The 17165-nt window shown below is 19.8% G+C and overlaps 2 protein-coding genes across 4 annotated transcripts in view; one reads left to right on the forward strand and one right to left on the reverse strand.

The window, feature by feature from the left end:
* Positions 1-15909, reverse strand: part of LOC117177675 (post-GPI attachment to proteins factor 2-like) — a 27751-nt gene extending 11842 nt beyond the window's left edge. Inside the window, exons 1-3 of the mRNA XM_033368501.1 lie at positions 15778-15909; positions 8747-8983; positions 473-719 (exon numbers count right to left, since the gene is read on the reverse strand). Coding sequence (XP_033224392.1) covers positions 473-719; positions 8747-8932 — 433 coding nt within the window. The 5' untranslated portion in view covers positions 8933-8983; positions 15778-15909. The remainder of the gene's footprint in view (positions 1-472; positions 720-8746; positions 8984-15777) is intronic.
* A 28-nt stretch (positions 15910-15937) lies between these two features.
* The window catches only part of LOC117177673 (WW domain-binding protein 4), a 137562-nt gene continuing 136334 nt past the window's right edge, over positions 15938-17165 (forward strand). The window contains exons 1-2 of one of the 3 annotated variants that reach the window (XM_033368498.1): positions 15938-16068; positions 16253-16433. In XM_033368498.1, coding sequence (XP_033224389.1) covers positions 16432-16433 — 2 coding nt within the window. In that variant the 5' untranslated portion in view covers positions 15938-16068; positions 16253-16431. Of the gene's footprint in view, positions 16434-17165 lie in introns of all 3 variants that reach the window. The other 2 variants (XM_033368499.1, XM_033368497.1) reach the window with 2 other exon arrangements.

Below are 17165 nucleotides of genomic sequence, written 5' to 3' on the forward strand. Positions count from 1 at the left end.
AATTAACTGTTTTGTAGAAAATTCGTTTCTTTGGTATAAAATTCAATTGTTTGTTGTTAAAAATGCAACAACTTGAAAATTAATCTCTTCTACTTTGAGGATTCAACTACTTTATTTTTTTCTCTTCGTCTATTTTGAAGAAATGTCATCTCTTGGTATAAAATGAAACTGGTAAAAAAAATGGTTAGGCTATGAGTGTCAACTATTTATTTAAAAATTCGATTTTTTTAAAGAATTCAACTGTTTTTCCATTTAAAAGTAAAATATTGAAATTGTTATTATTTTTTTAAAATTTGATCCTTGGACTTCTAATTTTTTTTTTAATTTCCAAGAATTTGTTCGTTCAATTTTAATGTCAGACGTCAAAGACAAATTTCGAATTTAAATTCATTCTAAATTGAATTTCTAAAAATTCAACTTTTAATAGCATTGTACCTATTCTCTAAAATTGTTTATTTATATAATATCGTACCATAATTTTCATTTGACGACCAAAAGCTTAAGGAGACGAGTGCAATATTTTCAATGACATAAGTGGCTAATGCCATATTGCTCATTCCTTGTGCCCATTTATATATTTTTTCTTTATAAAAACGATAATACATTATAAATACCAAAGCTCTGATAAAAGCCTGAATCGCTATCGCAGCTTTCCAAACGTCTTTTTGTGGCTTATAATGGCCAATAGCAGCCGAGATGGACGGCAAAAAATTATACACCTATTTTCGTAAATTTTTTTTTTAATCCTGATTATCAATTTTTATTAAAAAAAATGTTTTCCAAGGAAAAGATACCTTCAAAAATAAACAATTCAGGGCTCGGGTCTAGAAGTAAAAAAAAATAGGGTGCCTTATGATCAGACAATTTGAAATTCCCGGGTTTTTCCAGACCAATTTTTTTTTATTTTGATCAATTTAAAGATGATATCTTTTGTAATTTGTCTAAAAAGGATATAAAGAAATGAGACACAAAAGAAACGAATTTAAAATAAATTCACCCTATTGTGCAAATCATTTGAAATTTTTATAATTTTTAATTATTTACATTTTTTGTGCGTCGTGTGTTGAAAATTTCCGTATTTTTTCAAAACTTTGTCTTTTTTCTGTTGAAAATTATTCTTCTAACTTGAAAATTCACTGATTGGCTTAAGATGCATCATTTTAGTTGAAAATTTAACTATTTGGTTAAAAATTTATTTTTTATTGTTGTGAAAGCTCAATTTTATTTCACTAAAAATACCATTATTTCACTTTTTTAAAGAAAATTTATCTTTTTTAGAGGGAAATTTAACTATTGGGTTAAAAATCTATATTTTCAGTTTAAAATTAAACTACTTGGTTGAAAATTCGTTTTTTTCTTTTACTGAAAATTTTTATATTCGATTTTTTATTGTAAATTTATCTTTTTAAATTAAACTATTTGGTTGCCAAATAATTGAAAATAATGTATTTTGCCAAAAACGAGTATTTTTTTAAATAGAAAATTAATATTTTAAGTTCAAAATTGAGCTTTTTTGTTAAAAATTTATTTCTTTTAGTTGAAAAATTAAATTCTTTGTTGAAAATTTGTTTTTTCTTTTATTGAAACTTAATTTTTTAACAGAACATTTTAATATTCCATTTTTTATCGTAAATTTATCTTTTTAAATCTTTCAGGTTGAAAATTAAACTATTTAGTTGCCAAATAATTGGAAATAATGTATTTTGATAACAATTTTTATTTTTTTTTTAGAAAATTAATCTTTTTAGTTAAAAATTCGTTTTTTTAAATTCATCTCCTTTGTTGGAATTTGAACAATTCTGTTTAAAATTTATGTTTTATTGTTAAGAAAGCTTAATTTTATTTCACTAAAAATATCATTATTTCACTTATTTTTAGAAAATTTATCTTTTTAGTGGGATATTTACCTATTTGGTTAAAAATCTATATTTTCATTTTAAAATTAAACTACTTGGTTGGAAATTCACTTTTTTTCTTTTATTGAAAATTAATATTTTTTTTGTTGCAAATTTCAATATTTGATTTTTTACTGTAAATTATCTTTTTAAAATTTTCAAGTTGAAAATTAAACTATTTGGTTGCCAAATAATTCAAAATAATGAATTTTCCAAAAACGAGTATTTTTTTAAATAGAAAATTAATATTTTAGGTTGAAAATTGAACTTTTTTGTTAAAAATCTATTTTTTTAGTAGAAAAATGAACTGCTTTGTTGAAAATTTGTTTTTACTTTTATTGAAACTTAATTTTTTTAACAGAACATTTTAATATTCCATTTTTTATCGTAAATTTATCTTTTTAAATCTTTCAGGTTGAAAATTAAACTATATAGTTGCCAAATAATTGGAAATAATGTATTTTGATAACAATTTTTATTTTTTTTTTAGAAAATTAATCTTTTTAGTTAAAAATTCGTTTTTTTTAAATTCATCTCCTTTGTTGGAATTTGAACAATTCTGTTTAAAATTTATGTTTTATTGTTGTGAAAGCTTAATTTTATTTCACTAAAAATATCATTATTTCACTTATTTTTAGAAAATTGATCTTTTTAGTGGGAAATTGAACTATTTGGTTAAAAAAATATATTTTTGAGTTAAAAATTAAATTGATTGGTTAAAAATTCGTTTTTTCTTTTATAGAAAATTAACTTTCTTTTTACTGCAAATTGTAATATTGGAATTTTTATTGTAAATTTATCTTTTTAATTGAAATTTATCTTTTTTAAATCTTTCAGGTTAAAAATTAAACTATTTGCATGAAAATTAGTTTTTTTATTTTTTTACTGCAAATTTTAATATTCGATTTTTTATTGTAAATTTGTTTTAAAACTATTTGGTTGTCAACTAAGTAAAAACAATAAATTTTTATAAAAATACGCTTTTTTAATATTAATCGTGTTAGTTAAAAATTATTTTTTTTTAAAATTCATCTCCTTGGTTGAAAATTTAACTATTTGGTTGAAAATTCATCTTTTATTGTTGTAAAAGCTGAATTTTATTCAACTTCTTGGTTGAAAATTTGTTTTTTCTTTTGTCGAAAATTAATTTTTGAAGCTGAAAATTTTTAAATTCTATTTTTATTGTTAGGTTTAATTTTTTATTATTGTGAAAGTTCAATTTTATTCCAATAAACACATAATTATTCCAGTTGAAAATCTATATTTTTAAGTTGAAAATTAAACTAGTTAGTTGAAAATTCAATTTTTCTTTGACTAAAAATTAATTTTTTTTACTGTAAACTTTCATATTCGATTTTTTATTGTAAATTTATCTTTTTAAATTGAAATTGATCTTTTTAAATCTTTCAGGTTATAAATTAAACTATTTGGATGAAAATTCGTTTTTTCTTTTTTTGAAACTTGATTTTTTTTGCTGCAAATTTTAATATTCGATTTTTTATTGTAAATTTATCTTTTTTAAATCCTTTAGGTTAAAAATTAAACTATTTGGTTGTCAAATAAGTAAAAACAATGTATTTTGATAACAATTCGTTTTCTTAATAGAAAATTAATCTTCTAAGTTAAAAATTAATTTTTTTTTAAATTCATCTCCTTGGTTGAAAATTTAAATATTTGGTTGAAAATTCATCTTTTATTGTTATAAATGCTGAATTTTATTCAAACAAAAATACCTTTATTCCAGTTTTGTTAGAAAATTAATTTTTTAGTGAGAAATTGAAATATTTGGTTAAAAATTCCTATTTTTTAGTTGAAAATTGAACTTCATGGTTGAAAATTTGTTTTTTCTTCTGTTGAAAATTAATTTTTGAAGCTGAAAAATTTAAAATTCCATTTTTTAATGTTAATTTTATCTTTTTAAATCTTGCAGGTTGAAAATAAAAATATTTAGTTGCCAAAGAATTGAAAATAATGTATTTCGATAACAATTTTTATTTTTTTTTGTACAAAAATAATCTTCCTCGTTGAAAATTAGTTTAAAAAAAAATTCATTTCCTTGGTTAAAAATTAAACAATTCTGTTGAAAATTAATTTTTTATTATTGTGAAAGCTCGATGTTATTCCACTAAAAATATAATTATTTAAGTTAAAAATCTATATTTTTATGTTGAAAATTAAACTAGTTGGTTGAAAATTCGATTTTTCTTTGATTGAAAATTAATTTTTTTTACTGAACATTTTAATATTCGATTTTTTATTGTAAATTTATCTTTTTAAATTGAATTTGATCTTTTTTAAATCTTTCAAGTTGAAAATTAAACTATTTGGTTGCCAAACAACTAAAAATAATGTATTTTGATAAAAACGTGTATTTTTTGGTAGAAAATTAATATTTTTGGTTGAAATTTTACTATTTTGTTAAAAATTTGTTTTTTTTTGGTTGTTAAAAATTCAACTCTTGCTGAGAATTTAAATTAAATTTTTTTAACTGAAAATTTTAATATTCCATTTTCTATTGTAAATTTCTCTTTCTTAAATTGAAAATTCATCTTTTAGGTTGAAAATTAAATTATTTAAAAGAAAAATAACTGGTAATAATGTATTTTTATGAAAAAATTAATTTCTGGATAAAAAATTAATTTTCTTAGTTGAAAATTCATCTTTCTGATAAAAAATTTAACAATTTCTTGAAAAATTAACCTATTTTGTAGAAAATTCAAGTGTATTGATAAAAATTCTTTTGTGTTTTGGCTGAAAATGATTTTTTTTTCATGAAAATGAAAATTTCCACGTTTTAGTCGATAAGTTCTGTTTGATATTTTTTGGTAGAAACTTCATATTGTGATTTGATAATTTATATTTTTGGTTAGAAATAAAATTTTTGCAAAGAAAAGTGTAACCGTTTTGTGGAAAATTAATTTTTCTAACTTACAATTATACAATTCTATTTTTTAATGTAAATTTATATTTTTAAATTGAAAATTCATCTTTTTGGTTGAAAATTAAGGCTATTTTAATAAAAATTTGTATTTTCTGGTGAAAAATTGATCGTCTTGATTTGAAAATTCGTTTTTCTTTTGTTGAAAATGAATTTTTGAGCTGAAAATTTTACTATTCCATTTTTTATTGGAAATAAATATTATTAAATTGAAAATTCATATTTTAAGTTAAAAATTAAACTATTTGGTTGAAAAACAACTTGAAATAATGAATTTTAATACAAATTCGTTTTTTTTTCTAAAAAATTAACCTTTTTGGTTGAAAATTCGTTTCTTAAAAATTGTTTTTATTTAATTAAGAATATAATTATTCTAGTTTTGTTTACAAATCAAAATTCTTAGTTGAGAATTAAACTATTTGTTGAAACGTTCATTTACTTTGTAGATAAATTAATTATATTATTGAAAATTCATTTTTTTTCGCTGAAAATTAAATTTCCAACTTAAAATTTACACTTTCAACCTTCAGTAGATAACTTCTATTTTTAGTTAAAAAATTCAAGTAATTGTTTAAAAATTCGTCGTTTTCTGGTAGAAACTTAATCTTGTGACTCAAAATTTATATTTCTGGTTAAAAATTAAACTATTTGGTTTCCAAATAATTCAAAATAATGGATATTGCAAAAACGAGTATTTTTTCAAATAGAAAATTAATATTTTCGGTTGAAAATTGAACTTTTTTGTTAAAAATTTATTTTTTTTAGTTGAAAAATTTAATTTTTTGTTGAAAATTTGTTTTTTCTTTTATTAAAACTTAATTTTTTTAACAGAACATTTTAATATTCCATTTTTTATCGTAAATTTATCTTTTTAAATCTTTCAGGTTGAAAATTAAACTATTTAGTTGCCAAATAATTGGAAATAATGTATTTTGATAACAATTTTAATTTTTTTTGGAAAATTAATCTTCTTAGTTAAAAATTCGTTTTTTTTTTAATTCATCTCCTTTGTTGGAATTTGAACAATTCTGTTTAAATTTGTGTTTTATTGTTGTGAAAGCTTAATTTTATTTCACTAAAAATATCATTATTTCACTTATTTTTAGAAAATTTATCTTTTTAGTGGGAAATTTACCTATTTGGTTAAAAATCTATATTTTCATTTTAAAATTAAACTACTTGGTTGGAAATTCATTTTTTTTCTTTTATTGAAAATTAATATTTTTTTGTTGCAAATTTTAATATTTGATTTTTTACTGTAAATTAATCTTTTTAAAATTTTCAAGTTTAAAATTAAACTATTTGGTTGCCAAGTAATTCAAAATAATGTATTTTGCCAAAAACGAGTATCTTTTTTTAATAGATTCAATCTTTAGTAGATAACTTCTATTTTTAGTTAAAAAATTCAAGTAATTGTTTAAAAATTCGTCGTTTTCTGGTAGAAACTTAATCTTGTGATTAAAAATTTATATTTTTGGTTAAAAATTAAACTATTTTGGACAAAAGTTTCAACGTTTTGTTGAAAATTAATTTTTTAACCTAAAATTTTACTATTAAATTTTTTATTGTTGATTATAATTTATTATGATTTATATTTTTAAATTGAAAATTAATTTTTTAGACTAAAAATTAAACTATTCGGTTAAAAAATAATGTTGCTTCTATAAAAATGAGTATTTTCTGGTGGAAAATTAATCTTCTTGATTGTAAATTTGTTTTTCTTTTGTTGAAAATTAATTTTTTAAAATGAAAATTTAACTATATCGTTAAAAATCTATCTTTTTTAGTAGAAAATTAAACTACTTGATTGCAAATTTGCGTAGTTTGTTTAAATGTTCATCTTTTTCAGTAAAAAATTAATTTTCTTGGTTGAAAATTCATGTTTCTGATTAAAAATTAAACTATTTGCTGAAATATGAATTTACTTTGCAGAAAATTAAAATATATTAATGAAATTTCGTATTTTCTTTTGCTGAAAAATAATGTTTTCAACTGAAAATTTAAATTTTCAAATTTAAATTTAAATTCGGTTGAAAATTCACGAAATTTGTGAAAAATTTTTTGGTTTTAAATTACATTTATTTTCTGAAAATTAAACTCCTTGGTTGAAAATTTAAATATTTCGTTGAAAATTCATTTTTCATGTTGTTGTAAAATTAATATTTTTAGATGATAATTGAGGAATTTGTTGAAACATTTATCTAATTTGTAGAAAATTTAATTATACTATTGAAAATTCGTGTTTTTTTTATAAAAAATAATTTTTTCAACTAAAAATTTAAATTTTCACTTTTCAGTTGCCAACTTCTATTATTTAGTTGAAAATTCACGTAATTTGTTCAAAATTCGTCATTTTCTGGTAGGAACTTAATCTTCTATCTTGAAAATTTATATTTTTGGTTAAAAATTAAACTAATTTGGAGAAACGTTTAAAATTTCTATTGAAAATTTATTTGTTCAACTTAAAATTTTACAATTCCATTTTTTATTGTAAATTTATATTTTTAATTTGAAAATTCATCTTTCAAGTTAAAAATTAAACTATTTAAAAAAAAATAATGTATTTTAATAAAAATTTGCATTTTCTGGTGCACAATTAATCTTCTTGATTAAAAATTAATGTTTTTAATTGAAAATTTCACTATTCCAATTTTTATTGTAAACATATCTTAATCAATTAAAAATTCATCTTTTAGGTTAAAAATAAAAAATATTTGCTTGCAAAATAACTGGAAATAATGTATTTTGATATATTTATTATTTGTTGAAACGTTAAACTATTTTTAAGAAAATTTAATTATATTATTGAAAATTCGTTTTTTTTTTGCTGAAAATTTAGACTTTTAATTTTCAGTTGAAAAATTCTATTTTTTAGTTAAAGATTCAACTATTTGATTGATAATTCACATAATTTGTTGAAAAATTCGTCCTTTTCTGTTAGAAACTTAATCTTGAAAATTTATATTTTTGGTTGAAAATAAAATTATTTTGGAGGGAAGTTTAACCCTTTTATCAAACATTAAATTTTCCAACTTGAAATTTTACAATTCCAGTTTGTAATTTAAATTTATGATTTTAAATTGAAAATGTATCTTTGAGATTAAAAATGAAACTATTTGACTAAAAAATAATGTTTTTTAATCAAAATTTAGTTGAAAATTCATCACCCTGGATGAAAATTAAACTATTTTGTTGAAAATTAGTTTTTTTTTTTCTTGTAAAATTTATCTTTTTCAGTAGAAAACTCACTTAATTTGTTAAAAAATTTTTATTTTATAAAATGCAAATTAATTTATCTTAAATTGTAAATCTTGAAAATTTAAGTTTAAAATTACACTACTTTAAAATATAAATCCTTAAAATTAAAGAAACCCAAATTTTTAATCTTTAAAATTTATTTTTAAAATTTAGAAAATTTAAAATTCATTCAGTTCAACTGCAAATTAAACAAATTAAAATTAAAACAAGAATCTTTAAATACAGGTTTATGAAGTTCGATCTTTGCAAATTCTAAACGCTATTAATTTCAAATTTTCTAATTATAAATCTTAAATGAAAAATTATTCAACTTTTAATGTTCGCAATTAAAATTATAATTTTATTTCTGATTTTTAGTTCAAATTTTAAAAGTTATATTCTGATTAAAAATAAAACTAAATATACAAAACATTTGAAAACCCAGAAAAAAGTTGATTATACGCTAAAAAAAAATCAACAAGTCGAAAAATTCGCACGATCCGAGCCCTGAAATGATTTAGAAGTAGTTTAAATAAAAAAAGTTATATAAATAAAATATATCGAAAGAAAAAATGGTCAAAATATATTAATATTTTTAATTAATATAAAAATTTCAATTTTTTCATTTAATTATTCAACAGAATTCAATGTAAAATTAAGACAAAAATAATTATACCTGACAGTGTGTAAAAGTTGATTGTTCAAAGTTGTATAGAACAGACCAAATAACGCAGAAGATAAATGCAAAAAAGGGCAATGATACAGTAAACCAGGCGACTTTTGAAAAGTTTAAAACGATTCTGTATCTTGGAATTTCCTCGTCAACAAGGGGAAGGTACTCCGAGCCAATTCGTTTACTCATTTTTATATTTTTTATGGCCCCATTGGGCTTTTTTGGTATGCTCTTCTTCCTCTGTAAAATAAAAATCATTACTTTAAAATTTAAGAAATTTAAATGAGATTAAAATCAAATTTAAAATTCTTTTTAATGTCCAATAATCAAGATAAAGTGAAGAATTCCTGAAAATAAAACCAAGAATCTAACTACCAAATTTGGACAACTGCCATAATTCATTATGGTTTAATTCATTAAAAAGAGATGAATTTTCTACGTAAAAAATCAATTTTAAATAAAAAATTAAATAATTACATTTTACACTTTAAAAATAATTAAAATCATAAAAGAAATAATCAATAATAATAGAAAAAATAATAATAAATAAATAATAAAATGAAATCATAATAATAAAATAATAACAAAATGTTTCTATTGCAACCTGAACATTTTTTTCCATTTTTTTCCTAAAAAAGAAAAGAAATATCTCAATTAAAAAATATCCTGTTTTAAAATAAAAACACTGTAATTTATTAAAAAGAGCTGAATTTTCTACGAAAAAGATCAGTTTTAAATAAAAAATGAAATTATTAAATTTTATACTTAAAAAATAATAAAATTAAAATAATAAAATAAATAAGTAATACGATGAAATGATCATAAAATAAAATAATAAAATAATAATAGAATGTTCCCATTGCAACCTGAACATTTTTTTCCTATTTTTTGCCTAAAAAAGAAAAGAAATATCTCAATCAAAAAAATCTTGTTTTTAAATAAAAACAGTTTACTTCATTAAAAAGAGCTGAATTTTCTACCTAAGAGATCAATTTTAAATAAAAAATTAAATAATTTAATTTTACACTTGAAAATAATAAAATAAATAAATAATAATCATAGAAAAATAATAATAAATGATAAATAATAAAACAAAATAATTACAAAATGTTCCCATTGCAACCTGAAAAATTTTTTTCTCAATTTTTTCTCTAAAAAAGAAATATCGCAATCAAAAAAGATCCTGTTTTTAAATAAAAACAGTCTAATTCATTAAAAAGAGCTGAATTTTCTACCTAAAAGATCAATTTTAAACAAAAAATGAAATAATTAAATTTTACGCTTGAAAAATAATTAAAATAATAAAATTAATAAATAATAAATAATAATAGAAAAAATAATAATAAATAAATAATAAAATAATAATAAAATGTTCCCATTGCAACCTAAGAAAATTTATTTTTCCATTTTTTCCCAAAAATGGTATAGAAATATCTCAATCAAAAAAGATCCTGTTTTTAAATAAAAACAGTTTAATTCATTAAAAAGTGCCGAATTTTCTACGTAAAAGATTAATTTTAAATAAAAAATAAAATAATTAAATTTTACACTTAAAAAATAATTAAAATAATAAAATAAATAATCAATAATGATAGAAAAATAATAATAAATAAATAATAAAATGAAATAATAAAATAATAACAGAATGTTTCTATTGCAACCTGAACATTTTTATTCCATTTTTTTCCTAAAAAAGAAAAGAAATATCTCAATTAAAAAAGATCCTGTTTTAAAATAAAAACACTGTAATTTATTAAAAAGAGCTGAATTTTCTACGAAAAAGATCAGTTTTAAATAAAAAATGAAATTATTAAATTTAATATTATTAAAATTATTAAATAATAAAATTAAAATAATAAAATAAATAATAAATAAATATTAAAATGAAATGATCATAAAATAAAATAATAAAATAATAATAGAATGTTCCCATTGCAACCTGAACATTTTTTTCCTATTTTTTGCCTAAAAAAGAAAAGAAATATCTCAATAGAAAAGATCCTGTTTTTAAATAAAAACATTTTTATTCATTAAAAAGTGCCGAATTTTCTACGTAAAAGATCAATTTTAAATAAAAAATGAAATAATTAAATTTTACACTTAAAAAATAATTAAAATAATTAAATAATAAATAATCATAGAAAAAATAATAATAAATGATAAGTAAATAATTAATAAATAATAAAATGATATAATAATAAAATAATAACAAAATGTTCCTACTGCAATCTAAACATTTTTTATCCATTTTTTCCCTAAAAAAGAAAAGAAATATCTCAATCAAAGAAGATCCTGTTTTTAAATAAAAAATAAAATAATTAAATTTTAAACTTAAAAATAATAAAATAAATAAATAATGATTAATTAAAGAAAATAATAATAAATAAATGAATAAATAATAAAATGAAATAATAATAAAATGTTCCAATTGCAACCTGAAATTTTTTTTTTGGATTTTTTCCCTAAAAAAGAAAAGAAATATCTCAATCCAAAGACATCCTGTTTAAAAAAAAAACAGTTTAATTCATTATAAGTGCCGAATTTTCTACGAAAAATATCAATTTTAAATAAAAAATGAAATAATTAAATTTTACACTTAAAAAATAATTAAAATAATTAAATAATAAATAATCATAGAAAAAATAATAATAAATGATAAATAAATAATAAAATAAAATAATAACAAAATGTTCCCATTGCAACCTGAAATTTTTTTCAATTTTTTCTCTAAAAAAGAAAGATCTCAATCAAAAAATATCCTGTGTTTAAATAAAAACAGTGTAATTCATTAAAAAGAGCTGAATTTTCTACGTAAAAGATCAATTTTAAATAAAAAATGAAATAATAAAATTTTAAACTTAAAAAATAATAAAATTAAAATAATAAAATAAATAATAAATAATAATAGAAAAAATAATAATAAATAAATAATAAAATGGAATAATCATAAAATAAAATAATAATAAAATGTTCCCATTGCAACCTGAAATTTTTTGTTTCATTTTTTCTCTAAAAAGGAAAAGAAATATCTCAATCAAAAGAGATCATGTTTTTAAATAAAAACCGTTCAGTTCATTAAAAAGAGCTGAATTTTCTACCTAAAAGATCCTTTTTCCCAAAGAATTCCTTTTTAACCAAAGAAAAAACATGTTTTCATTAAAATACCCCATATTTTATCCAAAGAATTTAATTCTTATTTTAAATGATCAATCTTCAACGAAACAACTTAATTTTCAACAAAAGAGTTTACATTTCATCAGAAGTGACAAATATTTAACTGAAATACTTGAATTTTTCACCGATAAGATGAATTTTTGAACAAACAAAAAATAAATTGCAAACAAAAATATAATTTTATTAAAAAACAGAATTAATTTTTAACAAAAGATGTAAATTTTCAACAAAATAGCTTAATTTTCAATTGATAAAAAAATGTTGGTCCAAATTGTTAAATTTTGAACAAGAAAAGAAGAATTTGAAACCAAAAATAGATTTTTCAATTAAAGGAATTAATTTTCAACCAAACTGATGATTTTTCAAATAAAACTGTGAAATAATCAACTGGTTTCATTGTTAAATTTTCCGTTAAAAAAATATATAGTTTTCCACCAAAAACGAAACAATTTTTTAACAAAGTAGTTAAATTTTCGGGAAAAATTCCTCTTTATCTAAAGAAAAAACAATTTTTTATTTAAATAACTCATATTTCAACCTAAGAAATTAATTTTTAATTAAAATTATCAATCTTCTACGAAAAAAATTAATTTACAAAAGAGAGTTTAAATTTCAACCAAATTATTTTAGATTCAACCCAAAAGATTAATTTCCATCTAAAATGACAAATATTTAACTGAAATCAAATCAAGACGAATTTTCAAAAAAATAGTTGAAGTCTCAAACAAAATAGATTAATATTTAACGAATTTTCGGGACAAATGAAAAATCCCGGAAAATAAAATTCGCAAATTAGAAAATTCCCGAATAATAAAATTGCTGAAAAATAAAAATACAGAATTGGAAAATTCCCGAATAATAAAATTCTTAAATAATAAAATCCCCGAATTATAAAATTCCTATATTGGAAAATTTCCGAATCAATAAAATATATTTATAAAAAAATTGTAATTCTTTAATTTCAGGAATTTTTGCAATTTGAATATTTTATAATTCGGCAATTTTCTGTCGGGAATTTTATTATTCAGGAATTTTGCAATTCGGTAATATTATTAACTGCCGTGAATTTTATTATTTGGATATTTTCTAGTTCGGAAATTTTCTAATTTGGTATTTTTATTTTTCGACAATTTCAAAGTGTTGGGAATTTTATTTTTCGGGATTTTTCAGTCGCCACGAATTTTCTTAAAAACTTTTGAGCTTTCAACCAAAAAGAAAAGTTTCAAACGAAAATTCATTTTCAACAAAAGAAATTGAATTTTTAACAAATTAGTTACATTTAAAAAAGTTAATTTTCAACCAAAAAAAGAAAATCATCAATTTCTAAACAAAAATTAATTTTAAAATGAAAAAAAAACGCATTTTGAATAAAATAGATCAATTCGCTTATTTTGAACAAGAAAAGAAGAATGTGAAACTAAAAATAGATTTCTCAATTAAAGGAATTAATTTAAAACCAAACTGATGATTTTTCAAATAAAATTGTGGAATAATCTACTGGAATAATTGCTAAATTTTCTATTAAAAAAAATAATAATTTTCAGACAAAAAAGAAACAAATGTTTAACAAAGTAGTTAAATTTTCGGGGAAAAATTCCTCTTTACCTAAAGAAAAATCAAGTTTTTATTTAAATATCTCATATTTCAACAAAAAAAAATTTTTTAATTAAAATGATAAATCTTCAACCAAAAAAATTAATTTTCAATAATATAGTTCAACTTTCAACCGAGTAATTTTAGTTTCGACCTAAAAGATGAATTTTCAACCAAAATGATAATTATTTTACAGAAATACTTTAATTTTTAACCTAAGAGAATTTTAAAAAAAAATGTAAATTGCAAAGAAAAATATAATTTTCTACAAAAGCAAATTGATTTTTAACAAAAGATGTAAATTTTTAACAGAATAGTTATATTTTTAATTACTAAAGACAAATTTTGTTCCCAATTGTTGAATTTTGAATTAAAAAGGATCAATTTCAAACCAAAACTGGAATTTTTAATTGAAGGAATTAATTTTCAACCAAAAAATAAATTAATTTTCAAACAAAGTACTAAAATTTTCGGCAAGAAATTCCTTTTTGTCCAAAGAAAAAACAAGTTTTCATTCAAGTACCCCTTATTTTATCCACAGAATTTAATTCTTATTTAAAATGATCAATCTTCAACGAAAAAAAATTAATTTTCAACAAAAGAGTTTAAATTTCAACCAAATTATTTTAGTTTCAATTTAAAAGATTAATTTTCATCTAAAATGACAAATATTTAACTTAAATGCTTGACTTTTTAACCGACAAGAAGAAGTTTAAACAAAAAAATTAAATTGCAAAGAAAAATATAATTTTATAAAAAAAGAATTGATTTTTAACAAAAGATATAAATTTTCAAAGAAATAGCTCAATTTTCAATCAATAAATACACATTTTGATCTAAATTGTTTAATTTTAAACTAAAAAAGATCAATTTTAAACAAAAAAATGGACTTTTCAATTGAAGGAATTAATTTTCAACAAAAAAAGAACAAATTTTCCACAAAGTATTTAAATTTTCGGAAAAAAATTCCTTTTTATCCCATGAAAAAAACAAATTTTCAACCAAATAGCTCATATTTAAACCAAAAAATGTATTATTAATTGAAATGTTCAATCTTCAACCAAAAAATTAATTTTCAACAAAAGAGTTTAAATTTCAACCAAATTATTTTAGTTTCAACCTAAAAGATTAATTTTCATCTAAAATGACAAATATTTAACTAAAATGCTTGAATTTTTAACCGATAAGAAACATTTTTAAACAAAAAAAAAATTAAATTGCAAAGAAAAATATAATTTTATAAAAAAAAAAAACAGAATTAATTTTTAACAAAAGATGTAAATTTTCAACAAAGTAGATCAATTTTCAATTAAAGACTTTGATCCAAATTATTGAATTTTAACAAGAAAAGATCAATTTTATACCAAAAATGGATTTTCAATTAAAGGAATTAATTTTCAACCAAACTGATGAATTTTCAAATAAAATTATGAATCTTCAACTAAAATTTTATACCAAAAGGATGCATTTTTAACTATAAAAATTAATTTTCTAAAAAAAAAGCAAATTTTTCAAAAACCACACACATTTTTAACCAGCTAGTAATTTATAAATAAATAAAAACAGAAAAAACTGTGACAGTAGATGAAGTAGAAATCACTTTTCTAAATTGAAGCAAATGATTAAAATAATTAAAACTTTCATTTTTCTGCGATCAGAAATAAATTCCCAGTTTTTGAATTAAATTCTCGGTTCTTAAATTGGTGAACAATTAATCTTTTTCTGATTGAAAATTAAAATATTTTTTGTTTTTAAATTACATTTTTCATGAAAGATGCATTTTTTCGTTAAAAATTTATACTTTTTGGTTAAAAATGAATTTTTTTGTCGAAATTAAAATAAAATATTTTAATTTATATAACCTTAAAAAAACTGGGAAAATAGTTATGCGAAATTTGAAATTGTTATTAAAATCCATTTTTTCACCTAAATTGTTCTCCCTTAAGAGATTCTAAATTATAAGAATTAAGAATACTAATAAGTTTTAATCCTATAAATTTATTGCACTTTAAAAGCTCATTTTTCTGTGAAAATCTGACAAATTTCACTCCAAATCTCATAAATATTGTTGCAAAAATGTTTATAATCGTATTAAACAGAAAAAATTGGTTAACCAGACTTAAAAGCACTGTTATTTTGTCGAAATAAAAGCAAAAAATTCAATATTTTCTAACCATCTTGACAATGTTTTCACTTGCTTGAATCTTGCGTACAACTGCGAAAAAATTAATTTATACGTTATCTAATAAAACTTTTTTTAAACTTACATTCAATTGTCCAAAGTCCTATTAATGAGATTGACGAACGCGTATTAATAGATGCATTGTTGTGCAAAATTATAACAATATCTTGTAAAAAAACATGGAAAAAGGAGCCGCCCTGCACCTGCCTTCGTCATCTTTTCCGAATCGAAATTTGAGGTTAGGAAGCACTGTTTTTAAATTTCCAAGGCAGTTCCTACATCGTTCGCTAGATGTCGACCTGCTTCGCAATTTCGAAAATCACAGCTGTTCTGTCAATAACGTCAATAAAACATTGTGAAAAGTGTACAATTATTTGTAAGTGAAACAAAGTTTTCTTTTTCAATTACAGTTACAATTTTCAAAAAGAAAAAGTTGAAAACTTTGAGAAACTGATTCTTGGTGACCTTTTAAGATAAAAAATTATGTAAAGTACGAAAGAGAGGTTATGTCATTCGGTTTCTTTTTTTGCTTTTTTAAAATAAATTATTCCTTTTTGTAGTAAAAATCAGTATTTTTGTTTTATCGGAGTGCTACTTTAGAAGTTCGGAAATTATCAGAAATCTTGCAAATTGCTGAGTGTCTGTGAAAAGACCAAACTTGTGAAGTTCAAGAGAGGTTATGTTTTCGTCTTCCGTGGATATTTTGGATTAAAGTTCAAATTTTTGGAAATTCTGCGAAATGTGAGTAATTACGTATAGATTATTTAATATTGCTTATAATTTAAATATTTATATTTACACTTTTCGAGTGGATTTAGTAAATAATTGATCACTGATAAGAAATCATCAGGTTTGTTTTTGTCCAGATTTTTATAATTAGACACTATAATTCAACACTATTTGACACTTTTTCTCGTCAATTACACTATTTTTATGCTATGGTAGCATAATATAATTTTAATAATAAAGTATAATTGCGAAAAAACGATTAATTGTAAACAAACAGTTACTTTGCGAAACAAAAGTTAAATTTTGGTACAAAAAGACGAATTTTCAACAAAACAGATTAAATTTCTAAAAAAAAAATTTATTTTCAACAAAATGCATAAGTCTTAAACCAAATATTTAAATTTTCAAAAAATTTTTTTTTGTTAAAAAAAATTAAACTATTTTTTTGAAAATTCCTTTTAAATCTAAAATCGTTTGTAGTAAAAAATTCATCTTTTTTATATGGAAATTCATATATCTTGTTAAAAAATAATTTTTATAGTTAAAAATTAAACTTTTTTGGTTGAAAATTCGTTTTATTTTGTTTTTCAAATTTCGTTTTCAATTACTAAGAAAGTTATCATTTTTAGTTTAAAATTCATGTTTTTTGTTTAAAAATGGAACTTTTTTAAAATTCGTTTTATTTTGTGTGAAAATTATTTTTTTTTTTAATGAAAATATAATATCCATTTTTTTTTTTTTTTA

Source organism: Belonocnema kinseyi, chromosome 8 (genome assembly GCF_010883055.1).
Source record: "Belonocnema kinseyi isolate 2016_QV_RU_SX_M_011 chromosome 8, B_treatae_v1, whole genome shotgun sequence".
Taxonomy (NCBI): Eukaryota; Metazoa; Arthropoda; class Insecta; order Hymenoptera; family Cynipidae; genus Belonocnema; species Belonocnema kinseyi.